Consider the following 23548-nt stretch of genomic DNA (forward strand, 5'->3'; position numbering starts at 1 on the left):
TTCTCAGAGAAAAGGGAGTAGGCTAGGCCAGCAGACATGTTATACGAGCTGGCAATGTTAGGACAAACACTTAAACCAGTTTCGGCCAGACTATGGAATATCCTTTGTAGTTTCACAAACCAGGCTGAACATCAGAAGCACCAGAAAGCCTTTTAAAAAGATACAGATTCTTCTAGCAGGTGAATTAGAATCTCTAGATACAGGGCCTAGGAATCAACATTTTTAAAGAACCCCAGATTTTGATGTGACTACTTTTGGGAACTCCTGCTTTAAAAGACAAGCTTAAATGTCAAGCAAACAAATACATCAACAGAAATGGGAAGTTATTCATAAATAAGAAACCCTATATATGATAAACAGGGAGGGTTTTTTTTCCAGAGAGCAAATTCCTTTCTTTAAAATACAGTTTTATTTTCTGATCATAAATATCAGAAATGCTTATTAAGAGAGATTCCCATTTTAAACATGCTAGTCTTTCAGACTTTTGTTTGTCTAAGTACATATGTATAAATATTTTTGTTTTACAAAATTAGGACCGTAAAGTATATGTACTATTTCATGGCCTATTTTATTCACTAAAAATAGATCATGAGTATTTTCATATGGCAATAAGGACTGGTCTACTCAGATGGTAAAGTGTCTGCCTGCAATGTGGGAGACCCGGGTTCGATCCCTGGGTGGGGAAGATCCCCTGGAGAAGGAAATGGCAGCCCACTCCAGTACTCTTGCCTGGAGAATCTCACGGATGGAGGAGCCTGGTAGGCTACAGTCCACGGGGTCGCAAAGAGTAGGGCACAACTGAGCGACTTCATTTTAACTCAATTTTCAGTGGTTGTACAACATTTCAATCTATGGTTGCATCATAGTTGATTTAACTAATCCCGACTGAGCGACTCCACTTTCCACTTTATTGTTGGGACATCCCCCCACCCCATAATGTTTAATAAGTGGAATTGTTGGGTTAAAGTTTATGAACATTTTTAAGGCTTTTGATACATATTGAATGGAGAAGACAATGGCACCCCACTCCAGTATTCTTGCCTGGAAAATCCCATGGACGGCGGAGCCTGGTAGGCTGCAGTCCATGGGGTTGCTAAGAGTTGGACACGACTGAGCGACTTCACTTTATGGTATTGAACTCCCCCTTCACCAAAACCTTATATATTTCTTTTTCCCACTGCCACTTTGGAGCAGTCTCTCAGAGCTATCTGAGATGCTGCCTCTCCGGCTGCAGTCCTCATTTTGCCCCAAATAAAACTTAACTCACAACTCTAAAGTTGTAAATCTTTTTTTAGTTGACAGATCTCATATACTATAGTTTAAAAAGGTATGATAGATCACAATGAGACCATTTTACATCCATTATCCAGGATGGCTAAAATAAAAACAATAGCAAAAGGATGTGGAGCAGCTGGAAGCCTCATATACTGCTTGTGGCACAGCCACTCTGGAAAGTAGTGTGGCAGTTTCTCAGTAAATTAAACATAAAGTTGCCATATGGCCTCCTTCTACTCCTTCAGATAGGTCCTCTGTTTTCCTAAATGCTGTCCTCTGGTCATGAGTAGGTGAGGATCTGTTTAGCCAAAATAAGTAGGCTGCCTCAGAACTTCCCATGGGGAAAACTGAAATCTGATTCTTCTCCTTTCTTCACTTAGTCTCTATGGTTGAGAACTCCAAGCAATAGGAGACACAGGATAATAATGGGAAAGATGGAGCCTTTTTGAGAGCCTTCTCCTCTGCTAAATGCCATTTTGAAGGGAAAAAAGAAGTCGAATGGATATTTCCAGTCCATTCTGGGTTGGCCTCTTGGAGGCTCTGGCTTCTGGGTAATGTCCACAAAGGTCACCACAGTTTTCAAAGGTACTTCTGTTTTGGGCTGGGAATCCTGCAAGAAGAATGTCCATGACAGGTCAGTGCTTGGCACCCATTCAAACAGCCCTCCAATTTGAATGTTATTATTACTACCCTGAATAAAGACCATAACAGACTGCTATGCAGTTCACTTTCTGAGACACAGGAAATTACTTACTTAGCAACAGTTGGACCAAAACTGTGAACACTTACACCTACCAAAAGACTAACTCCAGCTTCCCCTAGCTGGGGAGCTGGCCTGATAACAGAGAAGCCACTGCTCCTGTTACGCGTTTAGCAGCTCTACCTTACAATGTCCCAAATGGCTCCAGGCTCTGAAACAGTATACATGTACTAGTGTATGTAGTAGTAGCAATTTTCTTCCTTCTTCAGTTGCAAGAAGAAACATGAAACTTCATGGAAAAGGCAAAGAACTTCAGCAATGTAGATTTAAAAAAAAAAAATCAAGATTCACAGAATCTCAGGGTTAGAAAGGATCCTCCTAATCACCCACCAATTCAAGTCAAATGAAAACGATGCTCCCAAGAAAAGGGACCTTGTCAAGCTGACTCATGTAGCTTTGGGTAGATATGGTTGCAGCCTGATGACTAGAATCATGTTTGTCTAAACTGAATTAATTCCCTTTGTTCCAACTCTGTTCACCAGGCAAACTTTTGATTATAATTTGACAGTAAGTAACTATCTTGTTTCTGTCTTCACTCTGATGCCACATATTATCTCGGCTTTGGCCTTTGGCAACAGTAAATGTCAGGTTCTAGGAACATAATTTTGCTTGGTATAACCCTTCTATTGATATTTTTAAAATGAATGTGGGGCCAGTGCTGTGATAATTTTGCATGTCATACTAACTCTCTGGACTTTTTTTTTAAACAGTGATGTTCATGCAGGGCTTGGTATACAATTAATGTAACTTCTGTGGCTGTGAAAGCCCCACATGCATTCTAAGTACAGCCAGCTTAGGCTGAAGATGCCAGGGTTCCCTGATTCCAGCCAAGACTGGCTGAGACTAACCAGATTAAAAAAAACGGGGAGGAGTTTATTACTGAAGAATAAGCAATAACCTTTCTTTAGACTGTAACTTACAAAAGGATTTCCTGTTCGGACTTTAATTTTTCCCTAGGAACTTCATAATGGGGAGAGGATGTATTCAATTTTTGGAGCAAATCTTTTGCAGTTGACATTACTGAAATATGTTAATACTGTTATTTAACCTCACTGCAGAATGCCTGATGAGCTATATAAGCTGGGATGGCTAGAAATACTTTAGGATGGAAAATAGAATAGAGAATGGATTTTCAGCCTTGTGTTCAGTGTTACCTAAGAGTTGATTTAATTAATGTGTTGTTCTGACTCATTTCAGAGCCTTTGGGGGAGGGCAAGTTTTAAACTGCTCACAAGCAGGAGGAATTGTGGTTAAAACTGGGGTACTGAACTCATAATGGAAGAGTGCAGTTGTACATTAGGAAGCTCCCTGCTGCACACTCAAGTCATAACCACCTGCCTAGCGTTTATTAGTGATAAAGCTGGAATTGTGATCTTCATCTGACTCTTTTTAATTGATTTCAAACTCAGGTAGGGAAAAGTGTCATTAGCTCTGCAAACTCCCAAATCAGGGAACTTTTGGTCATTCTATGAACTTGAGGTCATTCTATATTGAGAACAGACCTTTAAGATAGCTATGAGCCCAAGAAAGCAACTTTTAGTTTCATGTATGAAAGTGAAAGTTGCTCAGTCATGTCTGACTCTTGCAACCCCATGGACTGTCCACAGCATTCTCTAGGCCAGAATACAGGAGTGGATAGTCTTTCCCTTCTCCAGGGGATCTTCCCAACCCAGGGATCGAACCCAGGTCTCCTGCATTGCAGGTGGATTCTTTACCAGCTGAGCCACAAGGGAAGCCCAAGAATACTGAAGTGGGTAGCCTGTCCCTTTTCCAGTGGATCTTCCCTACCCAGGAATCAAACTGGTGGATTCTTTACCAACTGAGCTATCAGGGAAGCCATCCACTTGAATATATATTTAAGTCTACAGTGGTGTTTCACAGCTGGGAAATCCTGCATGTTTTTTGTAAAAGTTCTTTGAATTGGGTTGTTTTTTTCAGATTCACTGAGGATATAGGCTCATCAAGAGCTACTACTAGACTTGATTTTAGGATGGCAATGTAAAGGCATATCTTCTTTCTATATATCCTAAAACCACTCTAATAAGAAACAAATACAAAACTCCATCTTCATTGAAATGGAGAGAGAACATAATACATGAATACAGAAAATAGATGGAAGCAAGGTTTCACAGAGGGTTAGAAGGCCAAACCTAAAAGCCTTCAGAAACTAGAAGAGGATCTCTGTAGAACCCTGACTCAGTAATAGGAGATAACAGGGAGGTAGGGATGAGGCAGGGACAGAACATGGTTACTGAGTGATATCCTCCTCAATGAAATCAGACAACCACCCTTTCCCTGTTTCAACGAGAGACTGGAAAATTTAAACCAGAGAAATTCTGGATTTCAAGGTATATAGAAAGGACAGAGTGAAGTATGGAACCCAAAATAGGGAAATTACTCTGCATAATGAAATACGTTGCCCCAGTCTGGCTTCAAAGTGCTGAGAGATGCTCTTACCACATACCCTTTAGTTAGGAGCCAGCAGGGTTGTTTTGTTGTTTTTTTTTTTCTTTAGAAAAGTAATAGTCCCAACAAAAAGACAAAAAGCTACTGACATCTGGCAGTCCTATAATCTTGTAAAGGCCCAATTAGTACAAAAACATAAACAGCAGAGTACCATGTAATAAACTGTATTTACTTAATGGGTTTGTTGCGATAATTCAATACTTATTTAAAAAATACTTATAAAAGATATTACCAGTGCCTGTCATATAGTAAATGTTCAATGGATGTTTTTCTATTATTATTATCAGACAAGAAGATGTAAGTCTACACAATGTTTTGCTTAAATTCCTCTTTATTTTGTAGTTTGTTCTTGGGAACATTCCAAAAATGTTGCTATTTTACTTTTTGTAGTGAGAGGAATTTAAAGTGTTTCTAAAGCTACATTTATACAATGAAAAGTCATTTTGACAGTTCAGTTCAAACTTCAGACAGCCTTCACTTCAAGGTGTAGAAACATAAATATCCTACCAGGCTAAGCAGATAACCTAAATGAGAGAAGTGGGGCAGGTAAGGGTGGGTAGCTGCAGGCTGTGTGAAGGAGGTATTTTATTAGTGGCAATCACCATTCAGTATGGCTTCCCTGATAGCTCAGTTGGTAAAGAATCTACCTGCAATGCAGGGGCCCCTGGTTCAATTCCTGGGTTAGGAAGATCCACTGGAGAAGGGATAGGTTACCCACTCCAATATTCTTGCTTCCCTTGTGGCTCAGCTGGTAAAGCATCTGCCTGCAATGTGGGAGACCTGGGTTCGATCCCTGGGTTGGGAAGATCTCCAGGAGAAGGGAAAGGCTACTCTCTCTAGTATTCTGGCCTGGAGAATTCCATGGATTGTATAGTCCATGGTGTTGCAAAGAGTCAGACACAACTGAGTAACCTTCACTTTCACCAATTGGTGGTAGATTTTATGCCATGAAGGAGTGTAGGATCTCTTATCACCAGATTTTCAAGACAAGTCAGAGATCTGGATGTCAAGGTAAAATTTCTTGATTTTTAAATGCTGACACAAATTTTAAAAAACAAAATGCTTTGCAAATCAAACAAGTCCACAGGCTAAACAGGCTACAGGCTGCTTGTCTGCTACTCAGCTTTAGTTTTATGCCATCATTCAGACACACTATGCTGACTGACACAGCCTGGGTGAGACCACTGTCAACTACAAACTTTCAAAGGATGGCCCATGGGGTAAGGAGAAGAACTGCAGAAGATATACCTTCAGCAAAATGTCTCCTTAATTAGCTCCTCCTTTTATTACTTTAGACACTTTGGAACATGTATACTAGTTTTCTTTGAATAGGCTCTTGCCTAATGAGAAAAAATTGCACAGGAAGTCCTGAGAGACAGGCCTGTGTGGATAAAGGGAAGTGATTTAAAATTAAGGACAAATAATCAGTATAAACATATAAAGAAAAAATGAGTACTTATGTGACTTCAGGAGAAAATTTCCATTCAAGACTGCAGTAAAAAAATTTCAATACAGATGATAAAACTGTCTATTATAGAATTATTTGCATTTGCTATTGGAAGGACTGATGCTGAGGCTGAAACTCCAATACTTTGGCCACCTCATGAGAAGAGTTGACTCATTGGAAAAGACCCTGATGCTGGAAAGGATTGGGGGCAGGAGGAGAAGGGGACGACAGAGGATGAGATGGCTGGATTTGATGCACATGAGTTTGGGTGAACTCCGGGAGTTGGTGATAGACAGGGAGGCCTGGCATGCTGTGATTCATGGGGTTGCAAAGAGTCGGACACGACTGAGCAACTGAACTGAACTGAACTTTTTGTGATATGACACTATTGATTCATAACTCCTTTTACTTTTACAAGGGCATAGTATCTTTCATGGAAGCGAGCTTCTCAAGTGAACATTTTTGTATAGTCAAAACTACCTTTGCAAATCATTTAAATCACACTAAGTAAGGGCACATGATTTGGCATATCCCAAATCACCCCTCAGTATTAATAAATTCAACAGAGTTAATTTTTGCTCCATCACTAGAATAGAAATTGTGTCTTCAGTTATACACAAATAAAGCACAACTGAAATTCTCAGCTGTTAACCACTTAGGACAGTTAGATGTGAATGACTGTAAGTGTGATTTTGTAGAGGGGACAGACTAACCTGAAAAGCTGCTGCTAAGTCACTTCAGTCGTGTCTGATTCTGTGCAACCCGGTAGGTGGCAGCCCACCAGGCTCCCCTGTCCCCAGGATTCTCCAGGCAAGAACACTGGAGTGGGTTGTCACTTCCTTCTCCAATGCATGAAAGTGAAAAGTGAAAGTGAAGTCGCTCAGTCTTGTCCAACTCTTGGCAACCCCATGGATTGCAGCCCACCAGGCTCCTCCGCCCATGGGATTTTCCAGGCAAGAGTACTGGAGTAGGTTGCCATTGCCTTCTCCAACCTGAAAAGCTAACCTCTATTAAATACTAGAAAAATACAATGATTAAAAATACCTGGAAAAGACAGAGGCACTGGGTAGCTTCAATGCCTAAGAGAACCAGAGATTCAGGAAAATAAAAAGAACAATCCTGTAGGTATATTCCCAAACTACACAGGTATTCATGAATAAAGATACAGTTCATAAATATAAAACAATAGATTCAGTGCCATATCTGTAACAGGTTAAATGAATCTTACAGAAAGAGTTCTGTTTTATTCAGTAAGCCAACACAGAAAGAATGGAATGTTCGTATTAACACAGTTTCTGGTAACGAGTTTGAACACATTTATAGGCATAAAGAGCTAAGGTGCTCAACTTGTGTGAGGGAAGAGCTAAAGGTATTTTACTTCTGACTTAAATGTAGTCTCTAGTTTCTTTCTTTTCTGGGAGGTAAAATCAATGACTTACAGGTAACAATTTCAATTAGTTTTAATTTCCATTAAAAAATAATAATCTGGCATATCAGTTCATACATGAAGTTCACCAGGACCTAATCATTTTATTTTTGAACTTCCCATAGCTGTAGGCAGTTGCTAAAACTGTCCTATGGTACATCTTAAACAGCAGGTATATGTTTACTACATATTAAAATTATTTATTTTAATGGAGTGCAATCAGCCAAGAATTGATGATTACAAACTAGCCACAGTAGTAACTTTAACAGCAACCAATTGGCCAGAGACTAACAAATGTGTGACTGTCACTGAATACATAGAATGTCATAGAATATCTTTTCTGTGGTTGACTCAAACTGTATAGTAATTATAGTATGATAATTTAAAACAAAGTAACCTATACTGTAGTCATGAAATTTAAAAAAACACAGGGAAAAAATATAGACTGAATTTACCATGAAAACATGTTAATTTCAGTAACCAGTTAGGGAGGATCTACTTGAAAGTTAATTGTTTCAGCTCATTCTGACCAAACATTAGAATTTTGGCTGGTAGCATAAACTGACTTTCAGGAAGTTAAAAAATTAACTGGTCATCAAATGACTGATATAATAATCTAGGCTTTGCAAGGCTTACCTGTATGGACTGGAGTTGGTATAGAAATCGGGCTCCTGACACATGAGCTTGTGGGTTGGACTGGAGGCCTATATATGCCCACAGTATCTGGATCTCCAGGGAAACTGGTATGACACAGCAGGAAGTACAGTGCATAGCCTGCAGGAGAGTAAAGAAGCACTTGATGGGTAATTGCTGATGGTTGCCTGTAGTTATTAATATTTATCATGCATTAAGTAGCTGTTGTTTCTTAAACATTACACAATAACAGAGAAGACAATGTGGCTTAGGGAAAGGACACAGAAGTTCATAAGAGGTCGTATTATTGTTCAGTTCAGTTGCTCAGTCATGTCTGACTCTTTGCCACATCATGGACTGTAGTACAACAGGCCTCCCTGTCCATCACCATCTCCTGGAGCTTGCTCAAATTCATGTCCATCAGGTAGGTGATACCATCAAACCATCTCATCCTCTGTTGTCCCCTTCTCCTCCCACCTTCAATCTTTCCCAGCATCAGGGTCTTTTCCAATGAGTCAGTTCTTTGCATTAGGTGGCCAAAGTATTGGGAGTTTCAGCTTCAGCATCAGTCCTTCCAGTGAATATTCAGGACTGATTTCCAACCAGGATGGACTGGTTGGATCTCCTTGTAGTCCAAGGGACTCTCAAGAGTCTTCCCCAACACCACACTTCAAAAACATCAATTCTTCAGCACTCAGCTTTCTCTATGGTCCAGCTCTCATATCCATACATGACTACTGGAAAAACCATAGCTTTGACTAGACAGACCTTTGTTGATAAAGTAATGTCTCTGCTTTTTAATATGCTCTTTAAGTTGGTCATAGCTTTTCTTCCAAGGAGCAAGTGTCTTAATTTCATGGCTACAGTCACCATCTGCAGTGATTTTGGTGCCCAAAAAATAAAGTGTCTCACTGTTTCCATTGTTTCATCATCTATTTACCATGAAGTGATGGGACCGGATGCCACGATCTTAGTTTTTTGAATATTGAGTTTTAAGCCAGCTTTTTCACTCTCCTTTTTCACTTTCATCAAAAGGCTCTTTAGTTCTTCTTCGCTTTCTGCCAAAAGGGTGGTGTCATCTGCATATCCGAGGTTATTATTGTCCATGATCTTAAAAAAGATAATATTCTAAAATGGAAAAACTAAAATAGAAAATAAAATGGAAATACTAACATAGAGATAAATAAAACATAAATAAGCCCATGTACAAGGGTTATAAGAAGTGCCCAGTGAGTGGTGGAGTCACTATTGTGGAATGCCAGAAGCAGCAGCCATTTCTGGTTGAGGATGGCTTCATAGAACCGGGATGAGTAATGTGTGATGGAGGAAATGGTGTTTAAAGGAAAATTTAGGTAGAGAGATGGCACATAAATGGTATGCAACTAGAATAGCACATGATGCCGTTGAGGGGCAGTTACTGATTAAGTACAGTTGTTACGGTCTCCTATGTGCCAGGCATGTGTGAGGCACTGGCCCCGAGCTGACCACTTGACTGAAGCAATGGATCTGAATGCACAAACAGTGGAAAGATTAAGGAAGGATGTTTCAGGGTTAGATTATGAAGCCCAACTAAGCAGTCTGACTCCAGGACAATTAATTCTAAGATGCAGGAAGGACTGGTGGAAGTGAGGACATAAATCAGGAAGTTATGATAACTTAGCAAAACAAACTATCCTCAAATATGCCTTGCTTTTCTGACTTCACACTTTTTATTTATAGTAAGACTTGGCACCCCACTCCAGTACTCTTGCCTGGAAAATCCCATGGACGGAGGGGCCTGGTGGGCTGCAGTCCATGGGGTCGCGAAGAGTCGGGCATGACTGAGTGACTTCACTTTCACTTTTCACTTTCCTGCATTGGAGAAGGAAATGGTAACCCACTCCAGTGTTCTTGCCTGGAGAATCCCAGGGACAGGGGAGCCTGGTGGGCTGCCGTCTGTGGGGTCACACAGTCGGACACGACTAAAGTGACTTAGCAGCAGCAGCAGCAGACATAGGCAATAACATGTCTAAACTAGGAACGGGGAAGACAGACCATGTTTACATTCAATTTATTCAGGAACTGTCAAACTCTTCAAATTGGCTCTACTATTTTGTAGTCCCACCAGCAATGTCTGAGGGTTCCAATTTCTCCACATTGCTGCCAACTCTTGTTTTTATCCATTTTTAAAATTATAGCCATCCCAGTGGGTATAAATTGGTATGTCCTTGTGGTTTTGCATTTCCTTAATGGCTAATGATATTGACTAACTAATGACCTTTTCATGTGTTTGTTCCAAATATTTTAGAACACTTTCCCTTTCATTTTTTCTATCTATATTAGGAAAATTTTTCCATGTTATCAAATATTCTACAAAAATGTGATTTAAAAATGTAAATAGTAGGTTTAAGAATCATAAAGAGTAAATTCCGCTATAATCTCAGTCCTGGTCACTAACCATTTCTTAATACTCAGCTATGTATCACCCCAAACCATGGTCCCTAGGTATGGCTTTATAAGGTTTAAGAAAACTTAATTTGACTACAGTTGTCCAAAGACTGGATCAAATGACTGATACAATAATCTAGGCTTTGCCTAATTATCTAGGCCTAATTATCTATTTGCCTAATAATCTAGGCTTTGCCTAATGTTCTGCCTAAATAAATTAATTTATGGTTTATCCATATAATGGAATAAAATGTACTTGGATCAAGTACATGTATCTACATGCATCTACGTATCCCCCAAGTCTCACTAAAAGGAAAGAAGTATACAGGAATAAAGTCATAATAGTGCTGAGAAAGGGAAAGGGGGCACTTTAAAAATAAAATCTAAGAGGAAAGGCCTTTCAAAGTCTGAACCAAAATTCAAGAGTTGAAAAAAAGACTGATAAATCTCACAATATAAAAATCAATTTCTGTATGGCATAAAAACCATAAACAAAGTCAAAAGACAAATGACAAACTGAGAAATAATGTCTATAAATCAGATAACAGAAAAGAGACAATTTCTCACATACTCAAAGATTTTCTACAAGTCATATGGCTAGTAATTCAATAAAAATGGGCAAGAGATATAAACAAATCATAGTGAAGAAAATAAGAATTATTCAACTGTATGTCAAGATACTCAACCTTACTCATAGTAGGAGAAAAAGAAAACTACATTGGGATACTATTTTTCACTTATCAGATAAGCAAAGATTAAAAGCTTGATAACCTAGTATTGAGGGTATGGGTAATAAGCCATCCCATAGATGGATGGTGGGGCTTGTAAATAGGTACAACCTGTATGGGAAATAAATTTGCAATATTTATTAAAAATTTAGATGCATATACCTTTGGATCTAGCAATTCTACTTCTAAGATTTTTCATATAGGCTTATTTTCACATGTACAAAATTGTGCCTGAACCAGGTTATAAAATGCCACACTGTGTATAACAGCAAAAGGCTGAAAACAACCTGAATGTTCTGCCTAAATAATTTATGGTTTATCCATATAATGGAATAAAATGCAACTATACCATGCAAAGGATGAGGAAGCTTATTATATACTGATATGGAACAAACTCTCAAGATCAAGAGAAAAAAGCAAAGTGCAGAGCAGTATTTATGATCTTATATCATTTGGATTAAAAAAATATGAGTATTTACTTGTGTAAGCATGTAATATCTCTGGAAGGAAAGAAAGTAATAACTCAGCCTCTGTGGAAGGGAAGAGCTGTCTGAGAAAGAGCTTCATTTTTGTACTTTTGGAATTTTGAGCCAAGCGTATGTATTACTTACACAAGAAATAAAAAGCTTAAGTGAAAGGAAATAAAGATACAGTTGATTAAAGCCAGGAGGGACAGTGAAAGTGAAAGTCACTCAGTCCTGTCTGACTCTTTGTGACCTAATGGGCTATACAGTCTATGGAATTCTCCAGGCTAGAGGGGGCAAAAGAGGAAGTAGATTTCTTTCTTTTACTCTGACACACAGATTTCGCTATTTCACTTAGACTGGAATCAAGAGGTACACCGGCTAAGCACTGATGTCGTGGCCACCAGAAAGAATAAAAACAGAAAAGAGCTGAATGATATTTCGTCAGGGGTAGTGGGTATTGAGGTTTTTATTTTTTCTTAATACTATTCTCTAAACCTTCTACCTTGAGATTTTTCTCTAAGTAAGGAAAGTTATATATATATACCTGACCTGAAATTATGACTTCAGATGGCCATGATTTCTTACAGTCTTTCTTTTAGGACAACCACATTATCTTTCTTCTGTGACAACCAAACCAACTATGGAAACAGGTCTGGTTTTAATCTTAATAAATAAAGGAGGAAAGTAAGCTTTTGTCAGAATGTGTATTTCTTTCCTTACTGAAACACTGTAGTTCCTGCTGAGGATCCGGGTCCACTCTCCCTTCTGGGCTGGGTCAGCATTTCCAAAGATGGCAATGTGCTCTGGTCTGGGACTTCCATGGAGAGCCTGATAAAGCTCCTGCTGCAAGTGGCTGCAGTCCACCCTTTTCAGCCTGAAATGAAACACCACGGAGTCGAGTCCAGCGCTGACATCATAATTAATTCATTCAAACATCAGAAATAATACCAAAAAATAAATTGTGGGAAACAATCCTTCACAGGTATAAAAGACTCAAAAAAAGAAAAAAAAAAAAAAAACCCCTCTTAGCAATATAGCAATATTATTTCAAGACTATTCCTAACATTCTCTGAACTCTAATTCAAAATATAAAAGTTGCCACATCACATATTCCCTACAGGTAGAGACAAATTTGTTAGAAATGATGTGGAAGCAAAGTATTACCTGAGCTTGCATCCAGATATTGCATTCACTCCAAATTGTACTTCATGTCTCTTAATAGAGCAAGTTCCATCACCCTGGCTCTGTAAGAGGGTCATCTGAGGTGGAAAGTGATGGTCAAGGAGATCATAAAAGAAAAAGTAGGCCGATTGGAAAATGTATGCTTAATATTTGCTTAACACTATTGGTACTTTACTAACATCATGATATTATTCAAGTTACATTTTTGCTTCCCTCTGGCAATGAAAACAGAGAATTATTGTTTTTCCAAAAATGACCATATACCTTAAATATCTCATTAAAATAAACAATTCAGTCAGGATCCTCACCTTCAGCCAGTCTAATATAACTTCGAAAGCCTTTGATACCATCTGTGTTTGAGAACATAATATATTAATAGTTTGGTAAAGGAAGTCCTTGGGGATTCCCTAGTGGCTCAGTGGTAAAGAATCTGTCTGCCAATGCAGGAGACATGGGTTTGATCCCTGGGTCGGAAAAATCCCCAGGGGAAGAAAATAGCAACCCACTCAAGTATTCTTGCCTGGAAAATCCCATGGACAGAGAGAGGAGCCTGGCAGGCTATAGTCCATGGGGTCTGCAGAGTCAGATACAGCGACTAAACAACAACAAAGGAAATCCTCACTACCTAAAAAATGGGGAATGACAGAATTGGAAAATCCAAAAGATCAGTAACTAAAGCTTTTGTCATTAGGCTGTAGTAGGCCACCCAGATACCCAAAAAGGATACTGAGTGTCTCATATCACCAGTTAGAACCAGGAGTGGCTTTCCGACAATATACCCAGGATTCCCACTTCTAGACCCAGTAAGAGACGCAGCTGTGCTCTGTTGGAAAGCCTGCAGAAAGAGTGAAGGAAAGTCAGTATGGAGAAAGTCATGCTCACTCACTTTTCCGGTGTGGCCTCATGCCCTTCCTTAAGGCAATGCTGCAGGTTAGCTGCACTGAACAATCTGGCTTCCTTCCACAGTGTAGCATTTTGCAAAAATTGCTCCTCCAGCATCTTTTACTTTTTTTAATTCACTAAAATAAATCCTTATTCATATCCATCTGAACACTCCTTCTACTAAAGATTGCAACTAAAGATCTATCAAAGATCTCTCAATCCTGTTTTCCAAAATTACTATTAACTCAGGGCTATGTTCAGTGTAGCTAGAATCAGAGGAGTTTAAATGTAATTTAGAACTATATTTTAATTAACTATAGATGTTCCACAGATGAATACTCTGAGTGACATGGGATTTAGTGAATCACTTGAGGGTAGAGTTGAGAAGAAACTGGACTCTGCTATGTTCAAAAGGAAAGAAAGTAGAAGAAAGTCAAAAGGTGGTGATCAAGACTAGAAACTTAAGCCGGACATGAATAAAATGCTGAATGCCCAGAAACATGAAAAAAGCTAGTTAAAGAATTTGTGTGGGATGTTAGCTAAGTTTATGATTCAAAATGACGATTTAAAAAAAGTGTTTGGCTTTGTGCGTGAAGTCCTGCTTTGCTGGGGGAATATGTTAATGAATAAACCTTGCTGAATCCTTATCACTCGAAGTTAAATTACAGAATATTAAATGTTGAGACTTCGGTTGACAGACTGAACTAGGCCTTCATATTCTTATTCTATCTTACATGTATTACAGAAGCAGGGGAACTATTTCTAACCCGGTATTTCTTTCTTCTTGGTCCCCTATAAGAGAAGAACCCTAACCCTGAAGTGAATGATGAAATCTTGCTGTAATGAAGTGCGTGGCTCAACAGTTAGGTTCGTTTGTCCAAAACTGACGGAGACTTTCTGGATTCCAAAAGTCCCATTGGTCTCTATCTCATAGATGACCTGAAACACAAAAGTAGAATCAATTAATAAAAAATATTTTGTGGGCCAATTATGTTTAGGACAGATTTCTTGTCTTTAAGGGTTTTCCTATAACTGAATAAGGCAGAATGGTGACTATAGTTGACAATACTGCATTGTGTATTTGCAAGTTGCTAAGATAGCAGATTTTAAAAGTCTTCATCACAAGAAAAAAATTGTAACTATGTGTGGTGATGAATGCTAATTTATTGTGGTAATTGTTTCACAGTATATACATGTATCAAATCATTATGCTGTACACCTAAAACTAATATAATTTATATATCAATTATATCTAAATTTAAAAAATAACTGGATAAGGGAGACTAAAAGTGTTATCTTAAAAATGCCAAATACAAATACTATGAAAAGATAAAAGTTGACTTCATATTATATCTACACATGAAAAAAGAAATTGAATAGAGCTCTTTGAAAGAGTTCATGGGAGAGGTGAATTTATGATAAGAATTGAAAGGGACGAAACATAAATTTTGATTGCATGCAGAGAAAGTGAGTAGGAGCACAGGCAGAAGTGAACATGGAATGGAAATCTGGTTTACTTTGCTTTCACCATGTCTGAGGATGAGTTAAGATAGTAGCTGGAGATGGAAGTCATAAAAAGGTAAAGGTAACCTTAGATTTCTGAGCATAGGTTTTAAAATGATGCTTTCCAATAATTCTTACTTTTGTTTGTTGCTTAGAACAGAGAGAATAGAGGAAAAGAAGTTGACAAGTCTATTTCAGACTTTCAGGTGATACTGATTTTGTCAACAAAAGAAAGTGTGGTCAGTAAAAACTAAACAGACTGCACATGAGCAAAGAAAGAAGAATGATAAATAATCTTAATATTCTGGACACGAAATGACAGAGGACAGTAACGATGGCAACGACTGAAACACGCTGGGAGGTAGGTGATGGGCTCAGCTTTTGGCATGTTAAATTTCAGATAATGCACAAAAATTCACGTGGGGTTGGTCTGGTACTTAATGGAAGATGAAGCACCTCTGGTAATGCTGATCAACATACATTAGTCCCGAATCTGACGTCAGCACTCCTACCTGGGCAACAACATTCTGACACGTGTTTCCAGCCAACACAGGAGAGCCAGCCTGTGAGACAGGTGTTACAGGCACCTGGAGCTGGAACGGGAAAGAGGCAGAAGAAAGCATTTCCTCTTCTAGCTTATATATTATGCTGAAATGAGTATTTTTCCTTTCTGACAATCACCTTCCTTTCTCCTTCCACTGCCAGTCTACCACTTCAGGTCAAAAGTCATTGTTATTCAACACTTCCCAAATGTATTTTGGGGAACATTACTTGTATTAGATATAAAACAAAGGCTCCTCGGTCAAATAAGTTTTAGAAATACTGTATCTGACACATCCCTCTTAGAGACTGAGAAGGCTTTCTAGTGTATTAAAAACTTTAAGAACTCCATCCTAAATATAAGGTTTAACTTTATTTAATCCAAAGTTTCTCAAACTTAGCTAATACTTATGAACTCTTCATATGATACTTATTAACACACAGACAGTTTTAGACTCATACTTGAACAGCTTGATACATCACACATAATTCTCTTTTACCATTACAATCTAGAGTGAAACTGCCTCAGATGCAACGGAATCAAATATTCTCTTTTTCTTTTTCCTGATAAAAAGCATCATACCTCCATGTTCTGCAGATCACTCATACCTCTTGGAACCTGGTATAAGAGAACAGCAAGGACATGAGTGTGCGTGTATCTTACATAAAATCTCCGGGAGCTTGTGGTTTCACATTTGTGGGAGGAAAAAAAAAATCAACTCTTTTTTTCTACCTGATTCTTCCTTACACTAAAATGCCAGGAGCAGATTGAGGGGAGGCTAGATGGACTGCGATGCCCACCTCCTCTGAGCAGAGCTCTAACAAACAGCAAAAGCAGGAACTTCTGGTGAAACAGTGATGTCCCCTTCTCCTACCTCCCCTAGCGAATTCCATTAGCTGGGAGGGTGAGAATCTTTCATCCTGGCTACCTAACCCTACTTCTTTCATCTTTCTTCAGATGATAGGGCTTCTTGGCCTTCTGCCTTTTACGTAGCTCTTAGAAGGCGATGGCACCCCACTCCAGTACTCTTGCCTAGAAAACCCCATGGACGGAGGAGCCCAGTAGGCTGCAGTCCATGGGGTCGCTCAGAGTCGGACAGGACTGAGCCACTTCACTTTCACTTTTCACCTTCATGCATTGGAGAAGCAAATGGCAACCCACTCCAGTATTCTTGCCTGGAGAATCCCAGGGACAGGGGAGCCTGGTGGGCTGCCGTCTACGGGGTCGCACAGAGTCGGACACAACTGAAGCAACTTAGCAGCAGTAGGCATTCTGACTTCCAGTTCAGTGCTTTCCCCACAACCCAAAAGTGGGAAGCATGGTGACTTTTAAGTCCACAGTGGTGACAGTGGGGAAAGAAGGGACACCCACCTTCAAGACTGTGAAGTTATAGTAAGAGGCAGCATTGAGGGCAGGATCCGAGGTACAGCTATCTGCCAGATTCTTGAAGAAACGAGCACAGGTTGTACTTTTACTCTCCAGGAAACCTTAGAATTAAGGTAGTGGTAAATAACAAAGCCTACTTCTAAGTTGAACGAAAAGGGTAGCCCTGGTGTTCTGGACTCACCTGCAGGATTGCTCTTAGCACAGAGTCCCCCAGCTCCAACTCCTGCAGGCTGCCTCAGCAAGCTTATTACAGACCACTTGGGGAAGTAAGTCAGAATGGGGTCGCCAGCCTAAACAAAGGAGAGCAGAAATTTATTCACAGTGAGACTGGACTGAACTCCACCAGAAAAGAATAAGAAACAAAAGTTAACTCAGTAGCTTGTTAAAGTGGACAATACTTCCCTCCAAGACAGCTGACAATGGCTTACCTAGGTAATGGCTAGGTAAAGGTAATGGCTTACCTTAACTTTGAGGTGGGCACCTCAGAGATACTAGGTCAGTTGTCAGTATGAGAGGAAAAACCAACCAAACAATCCCTCCCCTTCCCCAGGCTCACCCTGTAGAAAGATGGTGGTGATTGGGTTTGGGATGTTGAAGTGAATGATTCACCTCCAAACTCTGTAGCCAGGGCCTGGAAGTTGGTTGCATTGACCTTTTGGAGCTTCTGGAGATAGTTTAATCTTGCTAAAATTTTTTAAAAGAAAGGTGGGTTAGATAAAAGAAAATCGTTCATTTTTATGTATCTGGAATACCAAGAAACTAATCTTTAAAAATATTTTTATTCAGGCATAAGATATACACAGTGAAGTATGCAAGTGCACTAATCTTAAGCATAAACTCAAGAAGTTTTAAACATTTATATACTTTTTTTTATTACTACTCAGATTAAGTTATAGATTTTCCCCAGAAGTTTCCCAATCAATGTGCCATCTTCAGAGACAATAATGATTTTGATTTCTATCACCTTATAGTTTATTATTAAGATCTGAGACAAGAATATGACCAAAGAGTGCCAGTCAGTTCCAAGCCTCTGATGTCAGGAATATATAAGGTTAGCAGTCTGTGATGAAAATAGGAGTCTCGGTAATGTGCACATCTGTCCCATTCTAGGTGAGTCTCTAGAAACACAAAATGGTACTGTTTCCATAGGAATATGGCAGAGTTGGAGACAATATCTGACTTGTCCTCTCCAAGTCTTCCAGTTTCCTCTAAACTTCAACTGACTAGTCCTCATAATAAAGTTTCCATCTTTCAAATATATGGATTTGTCATCTTTTATTCTTTTCACATTATAATTTCTACATTCAAGTTTTTCAAATACCCACCCAAAGGGTATTTTGGTAACAATTTTGTAATTTATATTATAGCAATGTATAAATCTTTCCAAACATCTGCAGCCATCTTCTTATGGCACTTCAGAACCAGGAAAGAGATGCAGATAAAGGCCTCTGATATTGTCCCCTGCCCAGAGCATGGCTTGTGATGAACACCACTCTGCTTTACCGTCCAAGTTTTCTGCTAACTTGAACAAAGAATGTAGCAGACAATGGTCCATACTAGTTTCTTTCATTCTTCATAATTATGGTCATTTGAACAGATTCAAAAGGAAATCAAGATCTGCCTCCCCAAAAGCTAATGAAGATGCCGTATTACATAAGCCTGACCTTTATCCTCTGTGATCATAGGGTCCTAATCATTTGACTTTTCAGCTTTCTGATGGAACAGGAAATGAAGAAAACTCTCAATTGTGGGGCCTTTCACACTACTCACTTTCTGTGTATCTCCTAGGTCTGTATTACTCAAAGTCCAGTGCACAGACTAGCAGCCCCAGCATAACCTGGAAGAGTGTCAGAAATTCAGAATCTTAAGACACACTCCAGACCTACTAAATCAGAACGTGCGTGTTAGCAAAAAGATCTCCCAGGTGATGTGTGTACATATTAGAGATCGAAAAATCTTTGCTCTGTAACAGGTGATGCTAAAGTTCCTGGTCTGCAGACTATCATCTTCCATCTCTGATCTGAAATGTTCACATTTTGAAGCTTCCGGAAGCTGTTTAATATACTATTTCTTTCAGAACTCATACCCTGAAAACCACATGGAAGAAATACTTACCTCACTAAAAAAAAAAAAAAATGTAGTTATATGTATCTTTACAAATGAAAGAACAAAAGTTAGAGTTAAGCTAAAAAAAAAGTTGAGATAGAAAATATCCATCTGGACATTTTTTCATGGCTTAACTGAGTAAGAGAAAGTTAACCTTTTGTCTCTCGCTTCAGTGCAGGGATATTGGAGGTAGTGATGGTAAGCAGGAATCATGCACCTAAGGGGCATGGGTGAGGATAGCAATAGAATTTTTGCCTAAAATTTCCAACATCATATATGGAATATTACACATAACAGGGCTTAAAGGTATTTAGACTTAGACTGATACAATTTCAGGTGTGGAGGGAGGCTAGAGGTCCTGTGGCCCAATCCCATTGGGAAATTCTGATCCTGAGAGGTAAATGAGTTTCAAAAGGCCACAAAGCCATCTGACAGAGCCAGGAGTAGGTCAGAGATCTTCTGATTCCTGGTCTAGGGTTTTCCCCACTTGGTCAATGTTGTACAGTCTCTGACTAATAATGTCTGTTACTGATGGTCATTATCAGCAAATATTAAGCACTGTGGACAAATTCATGGTCCATCCTTTCTATGTGCTGACAATTTACCTGGGGAGACACAACATTCATATAAAATGACAGCAATGCAAAGTATTCTATATGTCTAAGGGACTGGCTCTCAGGTGTTGTTGGGGAGACAAAGTACAGAAACATTGGTCTGGAAACTGTGCAATATCGCATGGGAGGCAGGAGGGGATTAAAAGCAGGACGCACCAATTTGGATGTTATTGCGATATCCCTTGAGCGTTTTCACAAGGCTGGAAGTAGAAGGTAATAGGAAATTTAGGAAGTACGGTGTAGCTGCAGCCTTATTTTATACCTTAATTTTTTTGGTCGCACCTCAAGACATGCAGGATCTTAATTTCCTCACCAGGGAACGAATCTGGGTCCCTGCATTGGAAGCACAGACTTTCTACCACTGAACCACCAGGGAAGTCCTGCAAACTTACTTTAAAATGGAGCATTTGCCTTGCTCCCTTTATCTTCTCACAACCTGAATGGCAGCAAGGCTCCTGATAACTGCTTCCAAATTCAAATCCCCCAAACCCAAAACTGGTTGTTTTAGGAAACAAATATAGTTTTGCAGTTTATTTTCTAACAGTGAGATGAAACCAGGATAAGCTGACTTCAGAGTATAAGGGACATTTAAGTCTTTTATGTAAGAACATCATTTTTCTTCTTAGACAATAAATTTTAAAAAGATATGTCAAATGTATATCTTTAGAAATGTTATTGTTATCACCAGCAAATTTCTAAGTCTATTTAAAAACTTTAATACCAACCACTTTTCATGTTTATTACACTCTGCAGTTACTGAACACTTTCACATTTAGGATTAGTGATATTTCTCATTTTCCTGTTGAAGAAATAAGCCTGGAAATGCTAAGGGATTTGTTCAAGTGTGCATGTCTGCTAAGTTGCTTCAGTCATGTCCAACTCTTTGTGACCCTATGGACCATAGCCCTCCAGGCTCCTCTGTCAGTGGGATTCTCTAGGCAAGAATACTGGAGTGGGTTGCCGTGCCCTCCTCCATTGGATCTTCCTGATCCAGGGATCAAACCTGGGTCTCTTGCAGCTCCTGCATCACAGGCAGATTCTTTATTGCTGAGCCACCAGGAAAGCCCACCACGTCTGTGCAGCAGTAAGTAGATGGAGGGCTGAGACCCAAGTTGAATGTTCTTTCCCCTATGCTGTTGCCTCATGAAATAAAAACAAGGTTGATACAGACTCATCTGTCAAAGACATTCATTCAAATATTATTTGTTGCCTCCTATGTCAGGCACTGGGAATTCAGTGAGTGTCTTCATAGAGGTTGTAGCAAGTCAGGGATATAGTTTATCTGTAATTATCTGAGCTAAGAGGATGGACAAAAATTAAAGTTCTCTATGGGTTTTCTGATCCACAGCCAATAGGGCAAAAGAGATTGCCAATGTTCACCAATAAGAGAAAAAAGAGAGAGTGGGGGACAGGTAGAGGATAGGGAGGATGATAGACATCCAAGGGGGTGAGAAGGGAAGGTTTAAAAAACAAAGAAAAGGAAAAAAGTCAGAGACTGAGCTAACTCTCAAAAAATATTAGGCAATACAAATAGCCAGCATATTTCTACTTACAATTGTTCACATGGACACAAAACTGCTTGATTCCATTTGAATCTATGAAAACTCTCGAAGGAAATGGGGAATTACTCCTGAAGATAAGAGAGTTGTCTACACACACCCAACTTGCAGACCTATAAGGAAACAGGAGGAAGAACAAGTACATTTAGAAGGAAGATTATATCCAAAGAAGGGTGCCCCACCTCTGTCAGTCAGATGCCAAAAAGAGGACTCCTTGGGCAGCTACGGGACAACACGAAGGTTCTGTTCTATTGGGCAGCCCTGCTTTAGCGCATCGGGAGAAGACAATGGCACCCCACTCCAGTACTTTTGCCTAGAAAATCCCATGGACGGAGGAGCCTGGTGGGCTGCAGTCCATGGTGTCGCTAGAATCGGACGCGACTGAGCGACTTCACTTTCACTTTTCACTTTCATTCATTGGAGAAGGAAATGGCAACCCACTCCAGTGTTCTTGCCTGGAGAATCCCAGGGACGGGGAAGCCTGGTGGGCTACCGTCTATGGGGTCGCACAGAGTCGGACACGACTGAAGCGACTTAGCAGCAGCAGCAGCAGCAGCTTTAGCGCATCAGAAGAGGGACAGCGCTCCTGGGAAAAACCAAGGGAGTTCCATTCCTTGGAGTGGACGTGGGGGTGGGAGGCACGACGGCAAAACTCTTCCTACTTCCAAGTATTACTTAATCCCCTTTAGGATTCAACCTGAACATCGCAGCTCACCTCACGCTGCCTGGAAGGCAGAAGGAGAAAACTGTCCTCGGATGGAGAAGATAGCAGTCACTGTCGCAGCAGCAATTTATATCGCAGGCACCGGGTGTCAAGTCACAGACACAGATCGGTAGGACTATGAGAGTACAACATAAAACACAGAGAGCGCGGTGAGGATCCCTAAACTCTTCCAAGGTTCTTTCGACAGCCCCACTCCTTACTTTATGGGAACTCACTTGGATCAAAGTCGCTAGTTTCCATCCCCACATCCTTTCCCCTCACCTGGGAAGAGGTCCACGGTCTTATTCCCCGGTGTCGAGGAGGTCACGACAGTAGGACCCGCCGTAGAGATCCCAGGCACCTCCGAGGATTGAAGGGTCCCGCCCTGCGTCCGTGGCCCCAGCTCCGAATGGGTGGGCATTGCCCTAGACGGAGACGGAGAGGGCTGAGAGAGGACCCTCTCGGGGACCATCAGGAAGAACACCTGCAGTAGCGAGAGCTTCAAGCTAAACATGGGGCAATACAGACCACCCCCAACCCGCCCCAAAGGGTTTGAGGTGGGTTTCGGCGGTCGCTAGACGCGTCGCTAGAACGTGAGTGGGAGGAGTCGCATGGCGTCTAACGTCATCCATATGCGCCTACCCATTGGCTCAGGGCGATGGCCGGGAACTCTTCAGCCAATGGAAGCCGGCGCTGTTACAAATCCTAAGCATCTTTCAGTCGGTGCCCTCCTCCTGCGACCAGGCCCTCCCAGGTCTCCGTCGCTTGGCAACCGACAGACAGGTGAAGGAGCCCTTGCCTCTTCTCTCCGCTGAGTGGCAGTAGGAGTTCAGCCAAAAGCCCGTGCGGCTCTGACTTCGCCTCCAAGAGGGCCGAGTCCTTCCTTGATAGAGGAAGCCCCAGAGGCTAAAACTAGAATTGCATCTTTTCCACTCCGGATTCTAACGCTGAGAATCCTTTTCTAAAGGATATTCTCAAGGAAGAAAGTACACTGAAGGTCACATACCTTAAAAAAAAAAATAAAAATCTCATCTATAATATTTTTGGGAAAAACATATTAGAAAGATTCAGCTCCTTCAGTTTTAACATTGAGAACATTTTCTTTAAATTTAAAAAATAGCCAAGGGACAGAGAAGACTTTTTTTTTTTTGCTGTTATTATAAATCGCAACTTTTTTTTTTTTTTTTTTGCGCCGTGGCTTGAGTTTCTCTGACCAGGGATGGAACCCAGGCCTATTTGATAGCCAAGGCCCACTGGACTGTCAAGAAATTCCCTAAATTGCCACTTTTTGTAGCCCTCTTTAGAAAATTTTGTTTCTTTCCCTGGAGTGCTGTGCCTCTTCTGACTCCCTAGTGCAGCGCTGGCCAATAGAACTTTCTGCAGTGTGAGAAATGTTCTGTATCTACACTGCTCAGAATGGCAACTTTAGGCTGTATGTGGCTA

At 40.2% G+C, this 23548-nt stretch overlaps 1 protein-coding gene across 3 annotated transcripts; it reads right to left on the reverse strand.

Moving 5' to 3' along the window:
* Positions 1 to 390: 390 nt before the first annotated feature.
* TCTN3 (tectonic family member 3) lies at positions 391 to 22704 on the reverse strand. 3 transcript variants are annotated; one of them, XR_003032759.2, is made up of 15 exons: positions 22388 to 22704; positions 22118 to 22241; positions 21397 to 21515; positions 17680 to 17807; positions 17305 to 17413; positions 17109 to 17224; positions 16320 to 16355; positions 15709 to 15789; positions 14507 to 14632; positions 13539 to 13646; positions 12794 to 12888; positions 12350 to 12503; positions 8948 to 9117; positions 8011 to 8148; positions 1798 to 1885 (listed from the first exon to the last, which is right to left on the reverse strand). XR_003032759.2 is itself a non-coding variant. In XM_015460691.3 (14 exons), the coding sequence occupies exons 1-14, from the start codon at positions 22617 to 22619 to the stop codon at positions 1652 to 1654; spliced, it is 1800 nt and encodes a 599-aa protein (XP_015316177.2). In that variant the 5' UTR covers positions 22620 to 22704; the 3' UTR covers positions 391 to 1651. The 3 variants fall into 3 exon arrangements, 2 of the variants coding, with proteins under 2 accessions (XP_015316177.2, XP_024841699.1); XM_015460691.3 differs by lacking the exon at positions 8948 to 9117 and having other exon boundaries at positions 391 to 1885; XM_024985931.2 differs by lacking the exons at positions 8948 to 9117; positions 16320 to 16355 and having other exon boundaries at positions 391 to 1885.
* Between the last annotated feature and the right edge of the window lie 844 nt (positions 22705 to 23548).

The sequence above is a fragment of the Bos taurus genome, chromosome 26 (assembly GCF_002263795.3).
Source record: "Bos taurus isolate L1 Dominette 01449 registration number 42190680 breed Hereford chromosome 26, ARS-UCD2.0, whole genome shotgun sequence".
Taxonomy (NCBI): domain Eukaryota; kingdom Metazoa; phylum Chordata; class Mammalia; order Artiodactyla; family Bovidae; genus Bos; species Bos taurus.